Raw genomic sequence first — 21,452 nt, forward strand, 5'->3', positions numbered from 1 at the left:
TTGGATAGAATTTCTCTCTTAGCTTTCTTTTTTACTTTCTTTAAAAATAAAATTTGGAAACTTTTTTATATTATGATCGTGTCCTCCCCCTAGTAGATCCAATCTTAAATGAGGAGTCAAAAACCCTTTGCAGATATCAGACTGTCTCAGGACCAAAGGGGAGGATACTTTGACCAGCTTGAATAAATTGTGAATCTTGTCTTGATATTTGGAGGAATCTGAATGAAATTTTGCATATGATCATTTGTGTTTATTTTAAGTAAAATTTGTAGAAAAAACAATAATTCTCTCCCTTTTTCCCCTTTTTTTCATGAATTTGAGCCAGGTTACTGAACTACCTAAAGATAAAGATAAAGTTTGAGATTAAGGATTTAAATTCAAACAGGCGGTAGGCAGTTAAAAATTTATTAAATTCTTAAGATCTTACTGTATGTAGACTGTATAACTTTATCTCCTTAGGTTTAAAAATAATAATATTTCATGATAAGTGATGATCGGAATGAGATTGTTGAATGTGATTCATGTGGAATATCTGTTCATGAAGCTTGCTATGGGATTCAGGTAGATTTTTAGCTTCCATAGTATTAAGATGAGATTGTTATAAAAAAGTTCAAAAATTTGTTGGGACTGTCGACATAATTTGAATTCACTAATGTAAGCCAGAAAAGAATATTGTTAACATCCTAAAAATTATTTTTAAATTGATTCAACTATAAGGAAAAAAGTATTAAATATCAAAAACCTGTGTTTTTAGCCTAAAATAAAACAAATTTTGGAATACCAAGAATACGTACCAAATGGAACGTATTCAACGAGAATACGTACCAAATGGAACGTATTCAACGGTTCAAGACGCATCTTTTGATACCCTTGTTGACATTTTAAGAAGAAATTTAAAATTAAAAGAACCCTCCCTTTTTTTAGATCGTTTATTACCGAATGAGTTTTTTTCTTCAATATTTTAATATCAATATTTAAATAAATTTTCTACTGTGTAATTTTTGACTGATGCTAAAAAAGGATTTAAATTAAATAAATTAAATAGTTTCACCCTTACATAAAGGGTAAACTTTTGAACTCTCTATTTGGAACTGCTCTTTAAATGTAGAGGACAGTCCCTTTAATCATGAAATACTAGGAATCTGGTAGTATCGCAAGCACATTATCTGATGCGAGTACTGAGCCTTGGTTCTGTGAACCATGTAGAGCAAACATAGTAGATCCTACGTGTCAGGTTTAATATTTTATAGTTTATTATAAACTCAACCATGTAGAGCAAACATAGTAGATCCTACATATCAGGTTTAATATTTTATAGTTTATTATAAACTAAACCATGTAGAGCAAACATAGTAGATCCTACACGTCAGGTTTAATATTTTATAGTTTATTATACACTCAACCATGTAGAGCAAACATAGTAGATCCTACATGTCAGGTCCAATATTTTATACTTTATTATAAACTCAGCCATGTAGATCTAACATGTCGGGTCCAATCTGCTTGTCTGTCGGTCTGTTTGTATGTTTGTATATTTTTATCCAATAAACGTCAAAACGATTGAACCGTTCAGGCACATTTAGCTACCCCGTACCATTTCTAGTATTTATAAACAGTATGTTCATGTGTGGTATAAATGATCAGTATCAAGGTTTATTATTAATGATCAGTATCAAGGTTTAGTATTAATGTTCAGTATCAAGGTTTAGTATTAATGTTTAGTATCAAGGTTTAGTACTAATGAACAGTATCAAGGTTTAGTATTAATGTTCAGTATCAAGATTTAGCATTAATGTTCAGTATCAAGGTTTAGTATTAATGTTCAGTATCAAGGTTTAGTATTAATGTTTAGTATCAAGGTTCAGTATTAATTCTCTCTATCGAGGTTTAGTACCAATACTCTGTATCTAGGTTTGCAATAATACTCAATTGTATCCAGGTTTACTACTAATGCTCTGTATTTAAGGTTTGTATTATGCTTTGCATCCAGGTTTTGTCGTAATGTTCTGTATCCAGGTTTATAATTAATGCTCTGTATCCAGATTTAGTATTCTGTATTCAGGTCTAGTACTATTGATCTGTATCCAGGTTTAATACTAATCCTCTGTTTACAGGTTTGGTATTAATGCTCTATATCCAGGTTTAGTACTAATGCTCTGTATCCAGGTTTAGTACTAATTCTCTGTTTATCCAGGTGTGCCCGAATACAGGAGGAATATATAAGGAAACTGATGTAGGAACCTGGATTCATCTTGTCTGTGCTCTCTATACTCCTAATATTAGTTTCTTTGATCCGGAGAGAATAACAAGGAACAGAATCATTCAACAGATCATCTAATCGATCGATTAATCAATCAACTAATCAATCAACTAAGCAATAGTATGAAATCCGAAAGCATTTTGAATTGAAGAGAAAGTAAACATTTTTTTTCAGGCATTCGAAAATATTCACAATTTTATTATAAGACATTGCATTTTTAGTAAAAAATCATATTTTCGCCATTTTTTCTCAATATTGCCCTGTAAGTTTCCGTTGTTGATTGGTGTCGAGTAGAGCGACCCTGTTTGAGATGAATTATCAGAATTGGGGTCGGCGGAGCTGTATGCTGTGTAAGGAGGAGAAACTAGCTAGGAACGCAAGCATCGTTTTATCTCTCAATTTTTTGTGAGCTTTTGAATGTAAAGATCAAATATTTTTTTTTAATGAAATTTACGTTGTACGACTCCTTATAAAACTTGATGCATGCGTGTAGAACTGGTGTGTGCGTTGAATGTGATGCTGGCATGTGTAAATCTTTCTTCCACGTGACCTGTGCTCAAGAGCAGGTAGAATTTTTTATCCAATCAATCAATCGACTGTGTTTGAAGTGTCGCCATTTTATCTAGATGAAAGATATTTATCTTTAGTTTTTAACAATATACAATATACGAAGGAAATCCGCAAATATTCTTCTTATCAACGTTATATCGTAATATTTATTTTTCTATGTAACCACATTAAAATAGAAACATTTTGCAAATCGTTTTCGCGAAAATATTAATGAATAAATCATATTCCCTTTCTTTCCCAACCTCTTCTGCCACAAAAATAGATTTTAATTAAGTTTTTATTCATAGATTACTTAAATTTTTTTTAATATCTCGAAACTGTCAATTTCATTAAACTTCCCCTTCAACGTTTTAAAAATTCCTCTCCATTCCTTAAATGTACTCTTAAGTGTCATACACATAACCGTATGTAATTATAGGGTGAGAGATACTAAACACGCTCGATAATTAAAATTATTTTACATTGTGGTTACTCTTCTCCTTTTAAACTGATGGTTTATGATTGATCGACAAACTATTGGCCTTATATTTTGTCAAAATAAAATTCTTTTGATACTGGGTAGTGGGTAGCTTATAAATGTAATATAAAATAGATTTATTTTGTTCTAGGGACTTTTGTCGGAACCAAAAGAAGACGACCACGAATCCTACTTTGCCCACTGTCGAATGCACTCGGACAAGGAGACGATGCGTCGCCGTAAACGCAACTGGTTAACCCATCTCCTGCAGTACAAGGAGAGAGCCGTCATTATCCGACGAGATTTTAGCAATCTAGATTTCTCCGCCGTCGAAGAATCATCGGTCAAACGAATTCTTAGGAAGCTGAGGTATCATTCTATACATACTTTGATTGTCTGTCTTTTTGTTTGTAACCGATTAAGGTCAAAACGGCAGATTCGAAGCGAATCGCCCTAAACGTCTAGTTCTCTAACACTCGAGTATTGAAATGTGTAAAGTTGACTGCTAATAGATTTTTTTTTCTCTCCATTTCATTTCATTTAGAGATTTATTAGTTCATAACCTTTTCTATGTGTTTTACTTTCTTTTTTTATATTTCGTGTTTAAAATTAAAATGTTCAGATTTAACACTACACAATACACATTGAGAAGGAAAGAAGTTAGGCATGAAAATCGAAATTTTGTCGACTTACGGATCGCAGTGCTATAAAATATATTTTGTCCTAAACTTTGACTTTTGTGTTTAGATATCAGCAGGCCAAGTGGAGTGTAAGTAGAGCGCGCCCCGCCTGGATTCCAACACAGAAATTGCCGCGCTCTCTTCTCACCAGCAGCTCAGCTGTTCGTAAGCTGACCAGGAAGATTGAGTTACAGGTACAAAAGGCAAATGGTTAGAATATTATTGATAACTAGTTAAAGTGCCCGGCGTTGCATGTGGAATTTAAAAAAAGAATTTTGAAGAAAAAATCTTATCTTTTGAACATGTTCAAATGTTCAAATATATGATTAAGGGGTGGGATGGTAAGCAACATGTCCAAATATATGATTAAGGGATGGGATGGTGATCAACATGTTCAAATATATGATTAAGGGGTGGGATGGTAAGCAACATGTTTAAATATATGATTAAGGGATGGGATGGTGATCAACATGTTCAAATATATGATTAAGGGGTGGGATGGTAAGCAACATGTCCAAATATATGATTGAGGTGTGGGATGGTGATCAACATGTTCAAATATATGATTCAGGGGTGGGATGGCGAGGCACTGGAGGAAGCGGAAAAGAACAGAGAAATTCTTGCTGATATTAGTAAAAGGTAATTTAATAGCTTTTAGGACTTGAAGCATTGTACATTTCTCCAAATGTTCTAAAATTTTTGGAATTTCAAGCTAAACGCAAAACATTTGCCTAGTTTAAATATGTATTGCTTTTCTCTAATCTATTTCTTAATTACTTCATTTTTATTCATTCTTGATTTTTAACATATTTTTGTAAATAGTTCATTAAGTCTTCTACCAATTCTCTGTTCCTCAACAATTAAAGGTTCAAAACAGTTCGCCGACGCGAAGAAACAAAGCTCGTTATTTTTTAATTTTTAATTTGGCAAACAAACAATTATCAATTAATTTTGTAAAACTCGTTTTAAAAGGCTGGGCAGGGGATGTTCTGGCAAAAAAACTAATACAAGTTTAATATAGATGGGGTGTTAATCCTGCATGGAATGTGGAGTATGTTGCGTACTACCATGATCGGAATAATAGAATATTGACTATGCAGGTGACAACACGGTTTTATTTAGTTAAATAATAATAACAGTCCATGTTCTCGTTTGGAGTTATTACCTGAATGATAGGTTTATTGATTGATGTTTGATTGATTGATCGTTCGACTGATTGATTGATTGAGAAATTGATTAAAAGATTGATTGATTGGTTGTTTAAAAGATTTATTAATTGATAAAAAGATTAAATAAAAGATTAATTTAAAGATTTAAGGATTAAGTAAAAGATTGAACGAAAGATTGATTGATTTTCTGGTGATCAATATGTAATAATAGTGAATATAAATGTACAGGAGAGTCTTGCATCTACTGTACTAACTAATAATGAACTGACTGATACCCAAACTGTGATCCGTGAACAATACTCAACTTTAGTTCAGGTAAAGTAATCATATCTTCGTAATATTTAAACAAACATATTCTTGCACAGTTTACTATCTCAAAAAATTTATTTGTTTAACTGGCTTAGCCAGTGCTTAGGGTCTGGATTCATTGGATCCGCAAGATTTTGGCTTCCTGGATCCGGATACGGATTACCGGATCCGCAAAAATATGCGGATCCACGGATCCGGATCCAAGGGGTAAAATATCCACCAAAAACTGCAAAAAAAAAACTTTTACTCCTAAACCCCAAATCTGAACTTTTGAAAAAAGAGAGATTATAAAATTTTCCTCATTTTTGAATGGTTCATCAAGTTTTGGGATAAAAATAAGGGAAAAAAATAAAACAAAAAATTTGAAAATTATAAAAATAAATTAGTAAATCTTAAAGAAATGACCTGGATCCGGATCCGGATCCATTTTTTTCGTTGCGGATCCAGGATCCGGATCCGCATCAAAATGGATCATAAGCACTGCCTAATATATTTAGCCAATCTATCTAAAAAATTTTAATTTCTTAAATGAAAAAAATCAAACTCACGGTCAATAAAAAGTAATATGGTCCCGAGTGAATAGTTTCAGTTTACGTTAATTAATCAAAGAACCTTTATTTTTTTTAAGATTCTTGGTCAAGACCATGTTACGTATCGATTTTCACATTTAATTTTTCAAAATGATTTTATTATATTTTATTTTTAAAATTTGTTAATACGCTAGACTGCAGACTTAATTAAAAGTGATTTTCCATTTAAATAGTGTTATGTCTGACTAACCATGTTGCAGCTCAAACCTTTGTTTTATCATGAATTTATATCGATTTTTTTGATTTGATTTTTCTTTGGCACTAAACGATATCTTCCTCATTGTTACTCAGATAAAGGATTAAAGGTTACCGTTGTGAATTGGAAATGTGGTTCCACATGAAATTTAGTTAACAGTCCTTTTCCTGCAGGAGGAGGAGGATGTGAACTTGTTAAATAAGGAGTTAAAGGAGAAGGTTAAACTCTACCAGGACTTCCTCACCAGGCAGTTCATCAACTCCAACCTCTCAAACGACGCTATCTGAGTTCCAGGGGTGTATTTTCAGAAATATCAAAAGCAAAGTTTTTCATTCTTTTTGTTCCTTTTTACCCAAAGAAATATTACTTTTCCTCTTAAAATCTATTTTTTTCCCCAATTCAGTGTGAAAAAAATCCTAACAAAGTCTATAGCAAACATATGTAACTTCTTGGGAGAAAATGTTTTCTATAAGAGGGAGGGGGGGATTGATTTTTCAGGAAAATATACAGTATACAATATACATACAACCCTGCCGAGTTCACTAAACTTTAGATTTTTTTATCAGAGTGTTAAAATTGTATTTAGTTGTGGGTTACTGACAGGTGGGAGGGAACCCTCGGCCGCTATGAGCCTCTCAGATTTGCTTTGCAGCAATGAGCATCCGCTATGCAGTATAAGTTTCATACTAAAACTTGTATTGCAAAGCGGAGGCTCATGGCGGCCGGTGGTTCCCTCTCTACCAACAGTCGATCTAGAATATTTTCATTTGTTTTTGGCTTATCCCTTTTGATCAAATATTTAGACGTATTGTGCTGTTATTTGCTAGTAATGGGACAATTTTTAAACCCCCGGGCAACGTCGGATATTATTAGTTAATTTTTTTTTTTTTGGGGGGGGGTATCATTGTTTCTCACGTGCGTTAAATCTAAAATTTGGGGAACATGTCATTTTTTGGTCTGTATTATTTTTTAGTATAGATTACTAATCATTTTGATAATTTAAACACATTTTAACTTCTGTTTTTATAAATAAATAACTTGTTTGAATTCCTTAATTACCTGCACTTGTTGATAAACTGATCTGCCAGGTTGGATCCTCTAAAGAGAAATATCCCGGAAGTAAATTCATCGAAGAGAGAATCTAAAACCACTCCAGGTTTGATTGATTTATTGATTGATGTTAATAGAAATTTTGATTGATTGATGGATTGATTGATTGATTGATTGATGTTGATGAAATTTATAAACAAATATATAACTGACGGGCTAGTATGGTAACATGTGCTGTTATCTTGATTATCCAAACTAAAACTTGTAACTGAGAGTTAATCTAATGAGTTGATGGGATTCAATACTATTTGATAACATTCGATCTGATCCTAATTTTTGGTCCCGTCCTTACATAGCTAAATTCTTCTAGACCCTCCAAACGCCCCCGCCTCTTTATAAAAAAAGAAAATGACTGGATCATGATTGACATGTGAATCCGGCTTCTTCTATCTATCTATTTACTATAGGCGGAAGGAAAGCTGGTTTAGACAGGAAGCAAGCCAAACCTGGAAAACCAAGCACTGTGATAAGGAATCTAATTCATTTTACTATTTCATATTTATAAGAAATTAAATGTTGAATTATTTATTTGATTCAACTGTCGATATAATTTCAAGTGATCTTCCATCTAAAGAGTTACAACCCGATTCACAAGGGTACGTTTCAAACCTTTGTTCAAATAGCAAACAAAGACATTTCTGTCAATTTCATTTAATAATTTTGTTGTAAAAACGGATCTGGATCCAAATCCGGACCCAGGTCATTTTTTTAAGATTGGCTGAATTATTTTAAAAAAGCAGAATTTTAATGTTTTTTTCTTATTTTTTCGCTTATTTTTATGCTGAAACTTAATCAATTCTGAAATCAGGAAATTTTTAGAATCTTGCTATTTCTAATAGTTCAGACTTGGGTTTAGAGTTTTGCAGTTTTTGGTTGATATTTTGCCCCTTGGATCCGGATCCGTGGATCCGCATATGTTCGCGGATCCGGATCCAGGAAGCCAAAATCTTGCGGATCCAAGAGATCCGGATTCTAAGCACTGCTTGTAAATAAATTAAATGTAGTTGATTTGAAAAAAGTTTAATAATCCCTTAAATATCTGAAATGAAAGGACTTGTTATTAGTTCTCCCACACTGGGCCTAAATTCGTGTAAACTCTGCGGGAAGAACAAAGACCAGCATCTTCTAGCTCACTGTGATGTTTGCAGGTAAGAATAACGTTAATCCCAGCATTTATTTTGTCAAAGAAATATTCTTATCCTTCAAAGATAAGAGAGTATCAATTGAAACACAGAATATGCGATATTTTGCACAAGTACACGACCAATCAGTAGACAATAGACATCTGTATTTAGGGATGTTTAAGGATCCTTTGGAAGTTTAACTTGTATTACTTGAAGTTTTGAATCAAGCGCTTCACTGATAGGGACATGTTTGGATGTGAAATACAAAATCCTCAAAAATAATGGGCTTGTGGGGGATTTTTGGTCTTTATTTAGAATTTTTCTATTTATTGCCCGTTTTTCACTCTTATAATGATAAACTCTTCAAAAAAAAATAATGTCTTCTATCAACTGAATTGATTTTTAGGTAGTTAACAGCACTTAAACTGACACATTTATTCTTTTCGCATGAGTTTTTTCAAAATATGTTGCGATAAAATAAGGATATAAAATCCCTTAATCAATTTCAGTAATTACTATTTAACAGAGGTCTTCCTTCTTGAGCATATAGATATCTACCGATTAATCTGTGTAGCCCCACCCCAAATATGTATCTAATATAAGTAGTCTGAAATTCATAGAACTGTAATATAAAAAATTGCAGTATTCTCCCTATGAAGAAGGGAGGTAATATTATTGTATTTGAAGAGTATTTATTATGAATTAGTATGAATTTTAGTAGGGCTAACCTACTTTCAATTTAAAAACAAAGCTTTAAAAAAGCAAAAAAAAACTTCCAAAAAATACAATAAAACCCTCTGGGCTGGTTAAAAAAACTGGGGTTTTTTCCAAGCCTGAATGAGTGTGATGTTTCCTGTCGGTAAGGCTCCTGGGCCTCATTCTAAGGAAGCTGGAATCTTGTCAACCATCTTCTCAGTATGAATATAACGCGTGAATGGATGAATGTGCTGCCAGATTACAACCCCTGGAAGATCAATATAAACCCATACACCACCAAACTTTCGTTTTAGAATATTCCGAGATTTGATCTTAAAAACCCGATCATATCCTGGGGACATAAAAATCTTTATTAAAAAAAAGATACAATAGTGTCGCATTGTAATGCTAGTCAGCTTTATGGCATGGCTTCTGTAAATACATCTAAGATGTAAAAATCCGATTGGTTAGAAGTGTTCTCTATCTGTAGAATGCACAACTTCAAAGTAGAGAATAGATTTCGATGTTTTTTACATCATCATCAGTCCTAGGACAGATTCGAATAATAAAATATATAGATATTTTATAAGCAATCATTAAAAAAAATAGTGGAATTAAAAAATTAAGTATTTTTGAGAAAAAAATTNGTAAATATAGAATTACAGGGGATACAGACTACAGAGTAAATATAGAATTACAGGGGATACAGACTACAGAGTAAATATAGAATTACAGGGGATACAGACTACAGAGTAAATATAGAATTACAGGGGATACAGACTACAGAGTAAATATAGAATTACAGGGGATACAGACTACAGAGTAAATATAGAATTACAGGGGATACAGACTACAGAGTAAATATAGAATTACAGGGGATACAGACTACAGAGTAAATATAGAATTACAGGGGATACAGACTACAGAGTAAATATAGAATTACAGGGGATACAGACTACAGAGTAAATATAGAATTACAGGGGATACAGACTACAGAGTAAATATAGAATTACAGGGGATACAGACTACAGAGTAAATATAGAATTACAGGGGATTCAGACTACAGAGTAAACAGTAAACAGGGGATACAGAGTAAACATGTCTTTACCTTACGGATAACAAAGGCTAAAAAAAATCAAGTGTTTATTAATTCCACGGGCAACGCTGGTCACTTCAGCAAGTAATAATAATAATAATGATTATAAAAATTATTTAGGATCCCTCCGAACCTTTTTCTTACGAGATACAGAATATCGATGTCGAAGCTCCACGGGCATCCAGGTAATCAATAACCATATATGGTCAACACCATTAAAGTCTGTCTGTCGCTTAAATGAATTATATTGTTATGATGGTTGCAGTGCCTAGGATCCATTTAATTTTGATGCAGATCCGGATCCGGATGCGGATCCGCACTGGAAAAAAACGGATCCGGATCAAGGTTATTTCCATAAATTTTTTTAACAAAGCAGAATTTTCAATTTTTTAGTATTATTTTTTTCGCTTATTTTTTGCTAAAAGATGAACCATTCAGAAATCAGGAAATTTTTATAATCTCGCCTTTCTCAATATTTCAAATTTAGGGTTTGTGATTTATTTATTTTTTTGCAGTTTTTTGTTGATATTTTGCACTTTGGATCCGGATCCGTGGATCCGCATATTTTTTCGGATTCAGATCTGGATTCAAGACCAAAATCTTACGGATCCGAATCCTAAGCACGGATGGTTGGTAGAAACCAAATTTAACCTGAAGAATTTCTTTTATTTTCTCCCTGGGACTGTGTTTTTATTTCTGCATTTTTTGCCTGCCTTTACAAATATATTTTGGGATTAAAACTGTTAAGCTGAAAAATCTCGTTTATATTTAATATCGTTTTTGTTAAGGAAACGTCGAGGAAATTTCCCCAGTGGTGCTGAGAGTGATGTAGAAATAGTTTCCCCCCCTCCTCCTCCTCCGTTGAAATCTCCTCCCAATAAGAAAGCTCGGGAGCTAAATGCGAGTATATCTAAGAAACTATCGAAAACAAAACCTAAAGTATGTTTGCCAAGGATCACAGATAGGAATTCAAGGTTTGTAAAAACTTTCTTTATTAATTTTGTAATTTGTATCAAGAAATAAATATGAGGTTCAAAAAACAGACCTCACCCCCCCCCCCACCTTTCAAATTATTGGTTGGGTTTTGTGCTTTCTAATTAAGTATAATTTTAAATGCTAATTTTTGTTTATGATAGGGGAGAACCAAAATATCCTTAATTTACTAATCTACCTAAAATAAGATTATTTAATTTTTACTCTACTTGACTTCAACGAAATATAACCGCTAATTAGGGAAGTTTAAAACTTTAAGTTATTGAAAGATGACAGTGTATCACGTCCTTCAAAATATTATTTGAAAATTTTGGATTTAAATATTTTATTGCAGCCCTGTGAATTTAGATATTTAGCTTGTCTTTTCCTAGTTTTTTCCCTGGTCTGTCCCCCCTCCCTCGACCATCCCTGGAAAACCCCAACTTACCCTGATTATTGCTTTTTCAAGCTAGGCTAGGTTAAAAAAAGGGTGGGGTCCACCCCATTATTAATAAAAAAATTACCAAATATTGTATTACAGTGACACCTCTCCTGCTACTAGTAGAGATCTGAATACTGAAGTTGATGAAGAAATTCAGATTATAGAAACCATTAGTTCTCCTCCTCTACCCTCCGCCTCAAGGTAGGCTTTCAACCAGTGCCAAGGATCCGTTGGATCCGCAACATTTTGGCTTCCTGGATCCGGATCCGCAAAAATATACGGATACCACTGATCGGATCCAGCGGGCGAAATATCAACCAAAAAATGGAAACAAAACTATTTTGTTCTCAAAACCCAAATCTGGACCGTTGCAAAAAAAAAGACGTATCATCAAAATTTTCCTTATCTCTTCATGGTTCATCAAGTTTTGATAAAAAATAAGAACTCTAAAGAAGCTACCTGCTACTTCTAAGAAGTAGCTAATTCTGGAAAGTTTCTAGATGAATTTTTTAAGAAATATTTTCCGTATGTCACACTCAATTCTGTGAAGGTTTTAGAGAGTAAATATTTTTAACTTGGATCAGGAAGGTTCTGTCCTTCATTACCAACCGTTTTTAATATTTATGAATTTTCAATGGGATTGTGAGCGCAATTTTAAATGACTTGACCTCCATCGATTCACAATAGTACCATTGAAACCTTGGCCGGGTCAACAATATGGAAGATATTGTCTTTTTTCTAGGTTTAGAAGTGTTCAATTCTTATAATTTCCTGGAGTAGAAATGAACAAGTCACTTTTATAAGTTTTATAAGTTTCTAAAATTATAAAGTTTGATTTCTTATTCATACTTGATCAGACATGGAGACATGTTTAGGGTCAAATAAAATTATGCTTACAGTCACTTTAAAAGCTTCAGAAAAGGTTGTGACAACGCCATATCAATTATCCAAATTGAAATAATTGAAAACTTTAATTCTAGGGTTCCTCCTACCACACCCCTCTCCAACCGATCTGCTCCGCCCCTGGTATCCCCTGAGTCTCGTTCTCCTGGGTCTCGAGGAGGCAGGGGGAGGATAGAGAAGAGAACAACACGAAGATCTGAACAGAAAACACGGGCAGATAATATATCCATTAAGGTAATACTGCACTTACAGTCAAACTCTTGAAAATGTGCAATATGGAGACCATGTTCAAGCAATTCTTTTTTATTTTTATTTTTTCATATTGAGAATAGTTTTAACAATAGCTTTAAAAACAAATTATTAAGAAAAATGAGTCGGTTTTATATGTTTTTTATGATAGTCGTCTTCATATTCAGAAGTTTTAATGGTCTAAACACTCCCCATCTCACTTCTTCCTTATTCAGATATCATTGTGTTTACTTTTTTCGTATTTAAGTGTTATATAGAGGGTTGACTTTCTCTTAGCAACAATGAAGTTTATAAATCGATTCGTAGCTTACCATATCTTGACAGTATCTGAGAAGGACTTGAAGAAGGGATGAAATAACGCTATTTACTCAGAAGTTTAAGCCTACTTTTGAATTTTGTCTTAATTTAATTCTGTTTTATTTAATATCCTCTAAACCAAAATATGGTTGGTACTAAAACGTCAAAATGTTATTGCCACCCTTTGTTTATACTTGGTATCTATTTGACATCTTATATTTAAACAAAGACAATTGCTTTCGAAACATTACATGTAAATATAAAAGCCCCTCTGATTCCTAAAAACCTTTCATTTTGCAGGTATCTCAACCGACGGACTCAGTGCTCTTAAACGGCGATGAACCGCTGCTGAAAAATGGTGTGGGTTCTAGCCTTCTGCCGAAAAAGCTTTTCACGGTGAGAGAAATTATTTCTAAACCTTTTTCTTTAAGGATTTCTGAGTATTAAATTTCGTTCAAGGAATTTTTTTCGGAATTTATAGTTGTTTTGTGAAAACTATAATCAATTTGTTAAGAGCAAACCAACAGTGAAAGAGTTGCCAGAACATATCGAGAAGAGGGAATTTAAGGTACTTTGCAGTTTAAAGTTTACAGTTTACAGTTTACAGTTTACAGTTTACAGTTTACAGTTTACAGTTTACAGTTTACAGTTTACAGTTTACAGTTTACAGTTTACAGTTTACAGTTTACAGTTTACAGTTTACAGTTTACAGTTTACAGTTTACAGTTTAAAGTTTACAGTTTACAGTTTACAGTTTACAGTTTACAGTTTACAGTTTACAGTTTACAGTTTACAGTTTACAGTTTACAGTTTACAGTTACTGAAACCATAGAAAGGGTTCAATTTGACCTTGGAGACACAAGAACAGTAGTTGGACAAGTCCTTGCTATTTCAATATACTAATCTCTATTCATAAACGCCCGTTTTTAGCTTAATGCTTTGTTATTTTTATCTCCTTTGTTCTTTTGATATCAATTTTATTCCGAAACTACCTTGTCAACCAAATCAAGCTCAGTTGAAATTAACAACGCTTTGGAGTCTTTTCGTCAAAATTCTGGAATAAAAGACAATAAAATAAATTCATATTTTTCTTTCGTCCTGAGTTCTGGATATGATATCTTTTTATTAGTGCTTAGTACCCGGATCCGGCATTATTTTGGCTTCCTGGATCCGGATCTGCAAGAATGTGCGGATCTACGGATCCGGCTCCAAGGGGCAAAATATCAACCAAACCCAAATATAGAATTTGTAAACTAATAATAGTTTGACAAAAATTTCTAAATTTCTGAATGGTTTACAAGTTTCAGAAAAAAACAAGCGCAAAAAATGTTTGAACTTTTGAATTTTTTATTTGTTAAAAAATCAGTAAATCTTGAAGAAATGTTCAGGACTTGGGTCCGGATCCACATCAAAATGAAATGGATCCTAAGCACTGCTTTTATTTTAGGATTGGTTGGGAAAGAAACTGAGCCCTGAGAAAACTCATAGAAATGTAGTTAACGGGTTGAAAGATCTTAGGAAAGATAAATATCTATTTTTTAGAATACAAAGAATTATTTCGAATCTTGTAATCTTTAGATTTTCTTAAAAACATTTGTAAAGTATAATGCTTTCAAAATTATCAGTATCAGTTAGTTCCTTTTTAGTCATTCAATGGAGCCTTCTTTACATTGTAATGTTCATTTAGGAACAAGCAATTCATCGATTCATTTTATAATCTGAAATGATATGATTTGATTTGGCTTATGGGGCTGAAGATATAATTGTGTCTGATTCACAACAAAAGTACCCTTCAAACCAACATTAAACAAAACAAAATATTCTGTCTAAAAATTGATTATTTTCAATTGCGGGGGTTTCTACAAAAGTTTTAATGCAAAAGAATGAAGAATAAAAATGTAAGAATTCTTAACAAAAATGATATTGCTAGAATAAAGGATTAAATCGCTGTGAATTGTACATGTCATTCTGTAACTTGGTTCTTACTTGAAATAAAGTGAATCTGAAGAAATATTGTTATTTATCTGTTGGTTGTCCAGTGACGAGGTCTCCAGTGATATCAACGCCGAGGTTAATCCAAGCTTTATATCAGTCAGACTTCAAGACTCGCCCTCCTTCTCAGGTAGATCGTGACACGGCTGGTCAGAGATTCCAAATATCTGATTTCAAATATCACCCATAGTTCTCAAAGTTTTGTGATTTTATCTATTAAAATTCGAAAATCTGCGACTTGTTGCATTTTTATATCATTATTATTCGAAAATACTCCAAGATAAAATTTATCAACAAAAGATATTATTTCCTAGAAATAAATACTGTCGTTTAAATCAAATTTAATATTGAATTTTATATTTTTATTTATCAGAAATATGTTTGAAATCAAAGTCACTTTTATAAGTTTTATAAGTTTCTAAAATTATNATTTGCTGAATTGTGAATAAATAAGAAGTTGTAGGAGAAGATCAAAAAGAATGAAAAAAAGTTGCCTTTAGATGTCCAATTTTGATTTTTTTTTTCTAAATCATCAAAAGTCATTTTGCCACTCCCGGAAGGGAAGGGGGACACCCCTGAACTAACAATAATTTAAATATGATTTGCAGGATCTGAGGCCTCAGGCCGGACCCCTGAGGAATCTGACGCTAAAAGAGAACGCAAACGACAGAAGAAAGAGGAAAGGGTGAAGAGGAGAGAGGAGAAAAGAAAATTAAAAGCCTTGATGTCCGTTAATATTGTCAGTGGTATGGGGAACTTACCTTAATACTTTGAACAGCCTGGTCTCATAACAGTAATATTTGTTTAATCAGTACTTCTGATATATTTTTTTACCGAACTTTGGTAAATGGTACAATTTTCCTAATTTGTCTCGGAAGATGTAAAGCTATGTGATCCTCTGAGCCCTTGTTTGAACTCTGCTCAAACTGTATCTAATGTCACAATTTTAATCTCCCTTTTTCCGAAAATTACAAAAATCTTATGTTGCAAATTGCACAATGTCGTCTTTTCTGTTTAGATGACCCGGATATTGAGGAGAACGATGATTCCTGTGTGATCAGGATAGCTCCAAAGCCCATAAAGATTAAGATAAAGATGCCCCCGGCAGATCCACAAACTCCCAATCCCTCGTCTGTCTATATGCACCCAAAGAAGAAGATGGTACAAATGGACTCCTTGGCAAATGTCCACGTGGTCAATGGCGGTGGCCATTTTAAACAAAGCGGAGAACCTTTAGTCCAATCAGAACTCAGAGGAGTTGAATCTTTAAACCAATCAGAAAACAGATCAAGCCAATCGGCGCACGTAGCCTCGCGGACTGATCTCAGTTTCCCGCCAGATTTTGACCAATCAGAGTCCAGTATGTCCGGGGTTCAATCTGAACATAGTTGGGGGACAAATGAAAATGGCGAAGGAAGATCAAGAAGATCTCGGACACCTGGAATTGTGAAGAAAGGTCGGGATAAGAGAACTAAATGTGATGTATGTCTTGGAGAAGGAGATAATTCAAATCTGGTTAGGTAAGCTTTTCAATAACTTAATGCCCAAAACTTTGAAAAAAAAAGACTTTAGTAAAATGCTTTAGATTGGTTTTTCTCTTTTGACTACAAATTTTGAATATTAAATTAATGTCATGTCTCACAAAAACCTTATTAAAAAAAAATTTAAAAGTACTTTGACCGTTAATTGGTCATATCAGTTATCTCATTTAGTTTTCTACATATGATAAAAGTTATGAATTTAGCATGAAATGTCTGAAAATTGACTTACGACATGAAATGTTAAAAATAAATGTGAATTTAGCATGAAATGTCTGAAAATTGACTTATGACATGAAATGTTAAAAATAAATATGAATTTAGCATGAAATGTCTGAATATTGACTTATGACATGAAATATTAAAAATAATCATTAATTTAGCATGATATGTGTAAAGTTACTTACGACATGAAATGTAAAGAAAATTTGAATTTAGCATGAAATGTCTGAAAATTGAATTGTGACATAAAATGTTATAAATAAATATGAATTTAGCATGAAATGTCTGAAAACTGACTTATGACATGAAATGTTAAAAATAAATATGAATTTAACATGAAATGTCTGAAAAATGAAATGTTTAAAATAAATATTAGCCTATGTCAAAATCAGTCAACTTTTGGTACAGATAAGAGTGGTCGCTCATGTGGTGCCCAAGGACAGGTTTGTTAAACAAAATATTTTTATTTTTTATTTTTGACGAGCTTAAGGGTACCTGCTCGGGGCTTTAAGTTTAAAAAACGGCCGTTTTTTTGCGATTTTTACAATTTTTTAAAGCCTGAGCAGGGACCTTAGACAACAAGCAATCTTCATTTTTTTTCTTCCTCTGTTATCTACATGATGTATACTAACATATAAAAAACCACTCTTCTTGATATCTAAACCCTATTATTAAAAATAAAATATTGAAAATGTAGATTTTCAAAAAAAACACGAAAATGGAAATTTTGAGGTTTGATCTTTTAGAAGACAACTCTTCAATAAATATAAAAAATTTCCTTCAGTGATTAAAAACAGAGTCATCAGGGTTGAGTCCTAACTTCTACTCAATAGCATCTTCAGATATGCCCTTAAGAGCTGCAGCTTTATAGTCAGTCTTCTTTCGACCCTTACGGTTTCGTTTGTAGACATTGGAAAACAGAAATTTGTCCTGGCGTTTTTCTTCTGATCTTGCTGTGTCAATCAGCTCTTGCACAAGCTTTATAGCTCTTTCAGATGCATCATTTACTACTGCTAAATTCTTGATGAAAGCAGTAAACTCACAGTAGAAATCATGGGTATTCCAGAACTCAGGAGNGAAGAAAAAAAATGAAGATTGCTTGTTGTCTAAGGTCCCTGCTCAGGCTTTAAAAAATTGTAAAAATCGCAAAAAAACGGCCGTTTTTTAAACTTAAAGCCCCGAGCAGGTACCCTTAAGCTCGTCAAAAATAAAAAATAAAAATATTTTGTTTAACAAACCTGTCCTTGGGCACCACATGAGCGACCACTCTTATCTGTACCAAAAGTTGACTGATTTTGACATAGGCTAATAAATATAGATTTGCTTAAAAAGTCTGAAAATTGACTTATGATATGAAATGTTTAAAATAAATAAAAATTTAGCATGAACTGTCTGAAAATTGACTTATGATATGAAACGTTTAAAACTAATATAAATTAAGCATGAAATATCTGAAAATTGCCTTATGATATGAAATGTAAAAAAAAAAAAAAAATAGCATGAACTGTCTGAAAATTGACTCATGATATGAAACGTTTAAAACTAATATAAATTAAGCATTAAATGTCTGAAAATTGACTTATGACATGAAATATTAAAAATAATCATTAATTTAGCATGATCTGTGTAAAGTTACTTACGACATGAAATGTAAAGAAAATTTGAATTTAGCATGAAATGTCTGAAAATTGAATTGTGACATGAAATGTTATAGATATATATGAATTTAGCATGAAATGTCTGAAAATTGACTTATGACATGAAATGTTAAAAATAAATATGAATTTAGTACGAAATGTCTGAAAAAAATGTCTGATGAAATGTTAAAAATAAATATAAATTTAGCACGAAATGTCTGAAAATTGACTTATGACATGAAATATTAAAAATAATCATTAATTTAGCATGATATGTGTAAAGTTACTTACGACGTGAAATGTAAAAAAAAAAATTGAATTTAGCATGAAATGTCTGAAAAATGACTTATGACATGAAATGTTAAAAATAAATATGAATTTAGCATGAAATGTCTGAAAATTGACTTACGACATGAAATGTTAATAATAAATGTGAGAAAAAGATTATCTGAAATTTTAAATATTGAATTTTAAATTAATGTCATGTCTGACAAAAACCTTATTTAAAAAAATAATTTAAAAGTACTTTGACCGTTATTTGGTCATATCAGTTATCTCATTTAGTTTTCTACATATGATAAAAAATATGAATTAAGCATGAAATGTCTGAAAACTGACTTATGACATGAAATGTTAAAAATAAATATGAATTTAGCATGAAATGCCTGAAAAGTGACTTATGACATGAGATGTTAAAAATAAATATAAATTTAGCATAAAATGTCTGAAAAGTGACTTATGACATGAAATGTTAAAAATAAATATAAATTTAGCATGAAATGTCTGAAAATTGACTTATGACATGAAATGTTAAAAATAAATATAAAGTTAGCCTCAAATGTCTGAAAAATGACCTATGACATGAAATGCTAAAAATAAATTTGAATTTAGTACGAAATGTCTGAAAATTTACTTATGAGATGAAATGCTAAAAATAAATATGAATTTAGTACGAAATGTCTGAAAAGTGACTTATGAGATGAAATGTTAAAAATAAATATAAATTTAGCTTCAAATGTCTGAAAAATGACTTATGACATGAAATGCTGAAAATAAATATGAATTTAGTACGAAATGTCTGAAAATTGACTTATGACATGAAATGTTAAAAAAAATCGTATCATTTTAATTTTAAGTTTGTGTGTTTAGATGTGATGAATGTGCCAAATGTTACCATTTCTACTGTCTTAATCCTCCAGTTAAGAAAACACCTAAGGAACACAATCAATCAATCAATCATTTTCTTACATGAAATTGCCATGTTTTGCCTTCGGTCTAAATCATTCTTTTTCAATATTCAAAATACCAGGGGTGTGCGATCTTAAAATGCCCGAGGGTGGGAAATACAACATTTGATCATTAAAAGACAAGTTTTTATCCTTTTTGATATTTTTTTATTGCTGAATTGTATCCATTGTGATACTATTTTATCGCCGAATTTTATCTTTTTTGATACTTTTTTATCGCTGAATTTGTATTTTGTAATTTCCGGGATAAGGTTTTATGTTAATTTTAAATTTTGTACAAGTCAATTCTGTAGAGAAACCACAATTGAAAATGAGAAGTTTTTAAAATTATTACCATTAATATCTAATAATTCAATCTTGATCTGGAAAAGCTATTAAGAGAACTGTTGTGAACTGGGCGTCGGGCAATTTTTGCAAGGAGGTCACTTAAATATTTGCAAGGAGGTCACTTAAATATTTGCAAGGAGGTCACTTAAATATTTGCAAGGAGGCCACTTAAATCTTTGCAAGGAGGCCACTTAAATATTTGCAAGGAGGCCACTTAAATATTTGCAAGGAGGCCACTTAAATATTTGCAAGGAGGCCACTTAAATATTTGCAAGGAGGGCTACTTAAATATTTGCAAGGAGGGCTACTTAAATATTTGCAAGGAGGGCTACTTAAATATTTGCAAGGAGGGTCACTTAAATATTTGCAAGGAGGGCCACTTAAATATTTGCAAGGAGGGATACTTAAAAAAAAACTATGCTTAAAAAGATAAATATATTGCAAAGTTTAATAGAAGGAAACTACTTCAAAGTAATTCATTTATTTTTAAAATCTTAAAACTCTCAAGTTTTATCTTTTTTTTCTTGAAACTATCTTAAGCTATTAACAACACGATATAGCAGCCTATATACTAAAGTTAAGAAAGACAAACTGGCTAGATGCTGGCCTAGTCTGTCAACTTTGCTACAACCCCATTTTTCCGGAGCGCCTAGCAGAGGCTTTTATTTTCCTGAAAAATCACCCTCCCCCTTTCTTTTTAAAATAATTTTTTATTCAAGATGTTGGTATGGTTGCACAATGCACATAGCGACAACATTTTGTTAAGCGTGTTGATTGCTGGATTAGGAAAATAAACAAATCTTTGGGTAAAATAAACAAGTAAACAAATCTTTGGGTAAAAAGTATGAAAAGCTATGAAAAATCGCTTCTTGAAGATAAACACATATTGTTTGTAATATCTGAATGGTTTGTTGGGAATTAAATTGATTTTTTACGATCCGAGTTGAATGTCTTCAGCATGAGTCGTTTTTAACAATTTTCTCCTTATTGAGGCAAAAGATAAAAGTAAGATTAGCAGTGATCAAAAGCGCTTTTTTCGCCTTTCATTTTTCGCGAACACTCCCTTTGAAAATAAACACACCTGACGGCCTCCTGTGATAATTTGTGGATAGGTGACAAGGTTAAACTCGGATCCTAACTTCATCTTCAACTTATCCTTTATCAATAGTAAATGTTTGATTATCTATTTACTGTTTAATTGATTGGGCGTTAAAGGTTGTTGGTTGGGGCTGGTCCTGTTCCGACTGTGCTCCTTCAGACGTGGATAAAAGTTGGCATCTATAGCACAGGCAGGGCAAATTTATCATTGGAGAGCTTCTCCCCCCCCCCTGCCCCCCCCTACAGTTGTCGGACTCATAAAAATGTGTAA

The 21,452-nt window shown here is 32.4% G+C and overlaps 1 protein-coding gene across 1 annotated transcript; it reads left to right on the forward strand.

Annotated features, from left to right (window-relative positions):
• The first annotated feature begins 465 nt into the window (after window positions 1–465).
• Window positions 466–21,452, forward strand: LOC111709602 (uncharacterized). Its single transcript, XM_023483339.1, has 27 exons — window positions 466–561; window positions 1,139–1,234; window positions 2,195–2,310; window positions 2,555–2,632; window positions 2,754–2,826; window positions 3,439–3,656; window positions 4,035–4,161; window positions 4,539–4,606; window positions 4,989–5,067; window positions 5,365–5,451; window positions 6,405–6,478; window positions 7,320–7,387; window positions 7,749–7,812; window positions 8,406–8,489; window positions 9,827–9,878; window positions 10,378–10,442; window positions 11,046–11,231; window positions 11,771–11,872; window positions 12,652–12,808; window positions 13,421–13,516; window positions 13,635–13,688; window positions 14,568–14,638; window positions 15,160–15,242; window positions 15,721–15,858; window positions 16,131–16,632; window positions 19,659–19,725; window positions 21,299–21,452. Exons 1-27 carry the CDS (start codon window positions 481–483, stop codon window positions 21,365–21,367), a joined length of 2,955 nt encoding a protein of 984 aa, XP_023339107.1. The 5' UTR covers window positions 466–480; the 3' UTR covers window positions 21,368–21,452.

Source organism: Eurytemora carolleeae, unplaced genomic scaffold (genome assembly GCF_000591075.1).
Source record: "Eurytemora carolleeae unplaced genomic scaffold, Eaff_2.0 scaffold927, whole genome shotgun sequence".
NCBI lineage: Eukaryota > Metazoa > Arthropoda > Copepoda > Calanoida > Temoridae > Eurytemora > Eurytemora carolleeae.

Coding starts and splice junctions, on each gene's coding strand:
- LOC111709602 (XM_023483339.1), top strand. CDS start 481: ATGATAAGTGATGATCGGAATGAGATTGTTGAATGTGATTCATGTGGA. Junction 4,162..4,538: donor CCAGGAAGATTGAGTTACAG/GTACAAAAGGCA, acceptor TATATGATTCAG/GGGTGGGATGGCGAGGCACT. Junction 13,517..13,634: donor TGCCGAAAAAGCTTTTCACG/GTGAGAGAAATT, acceptor CAATTTGTTAAG/AGCAAACCAACAGTGAAAGA.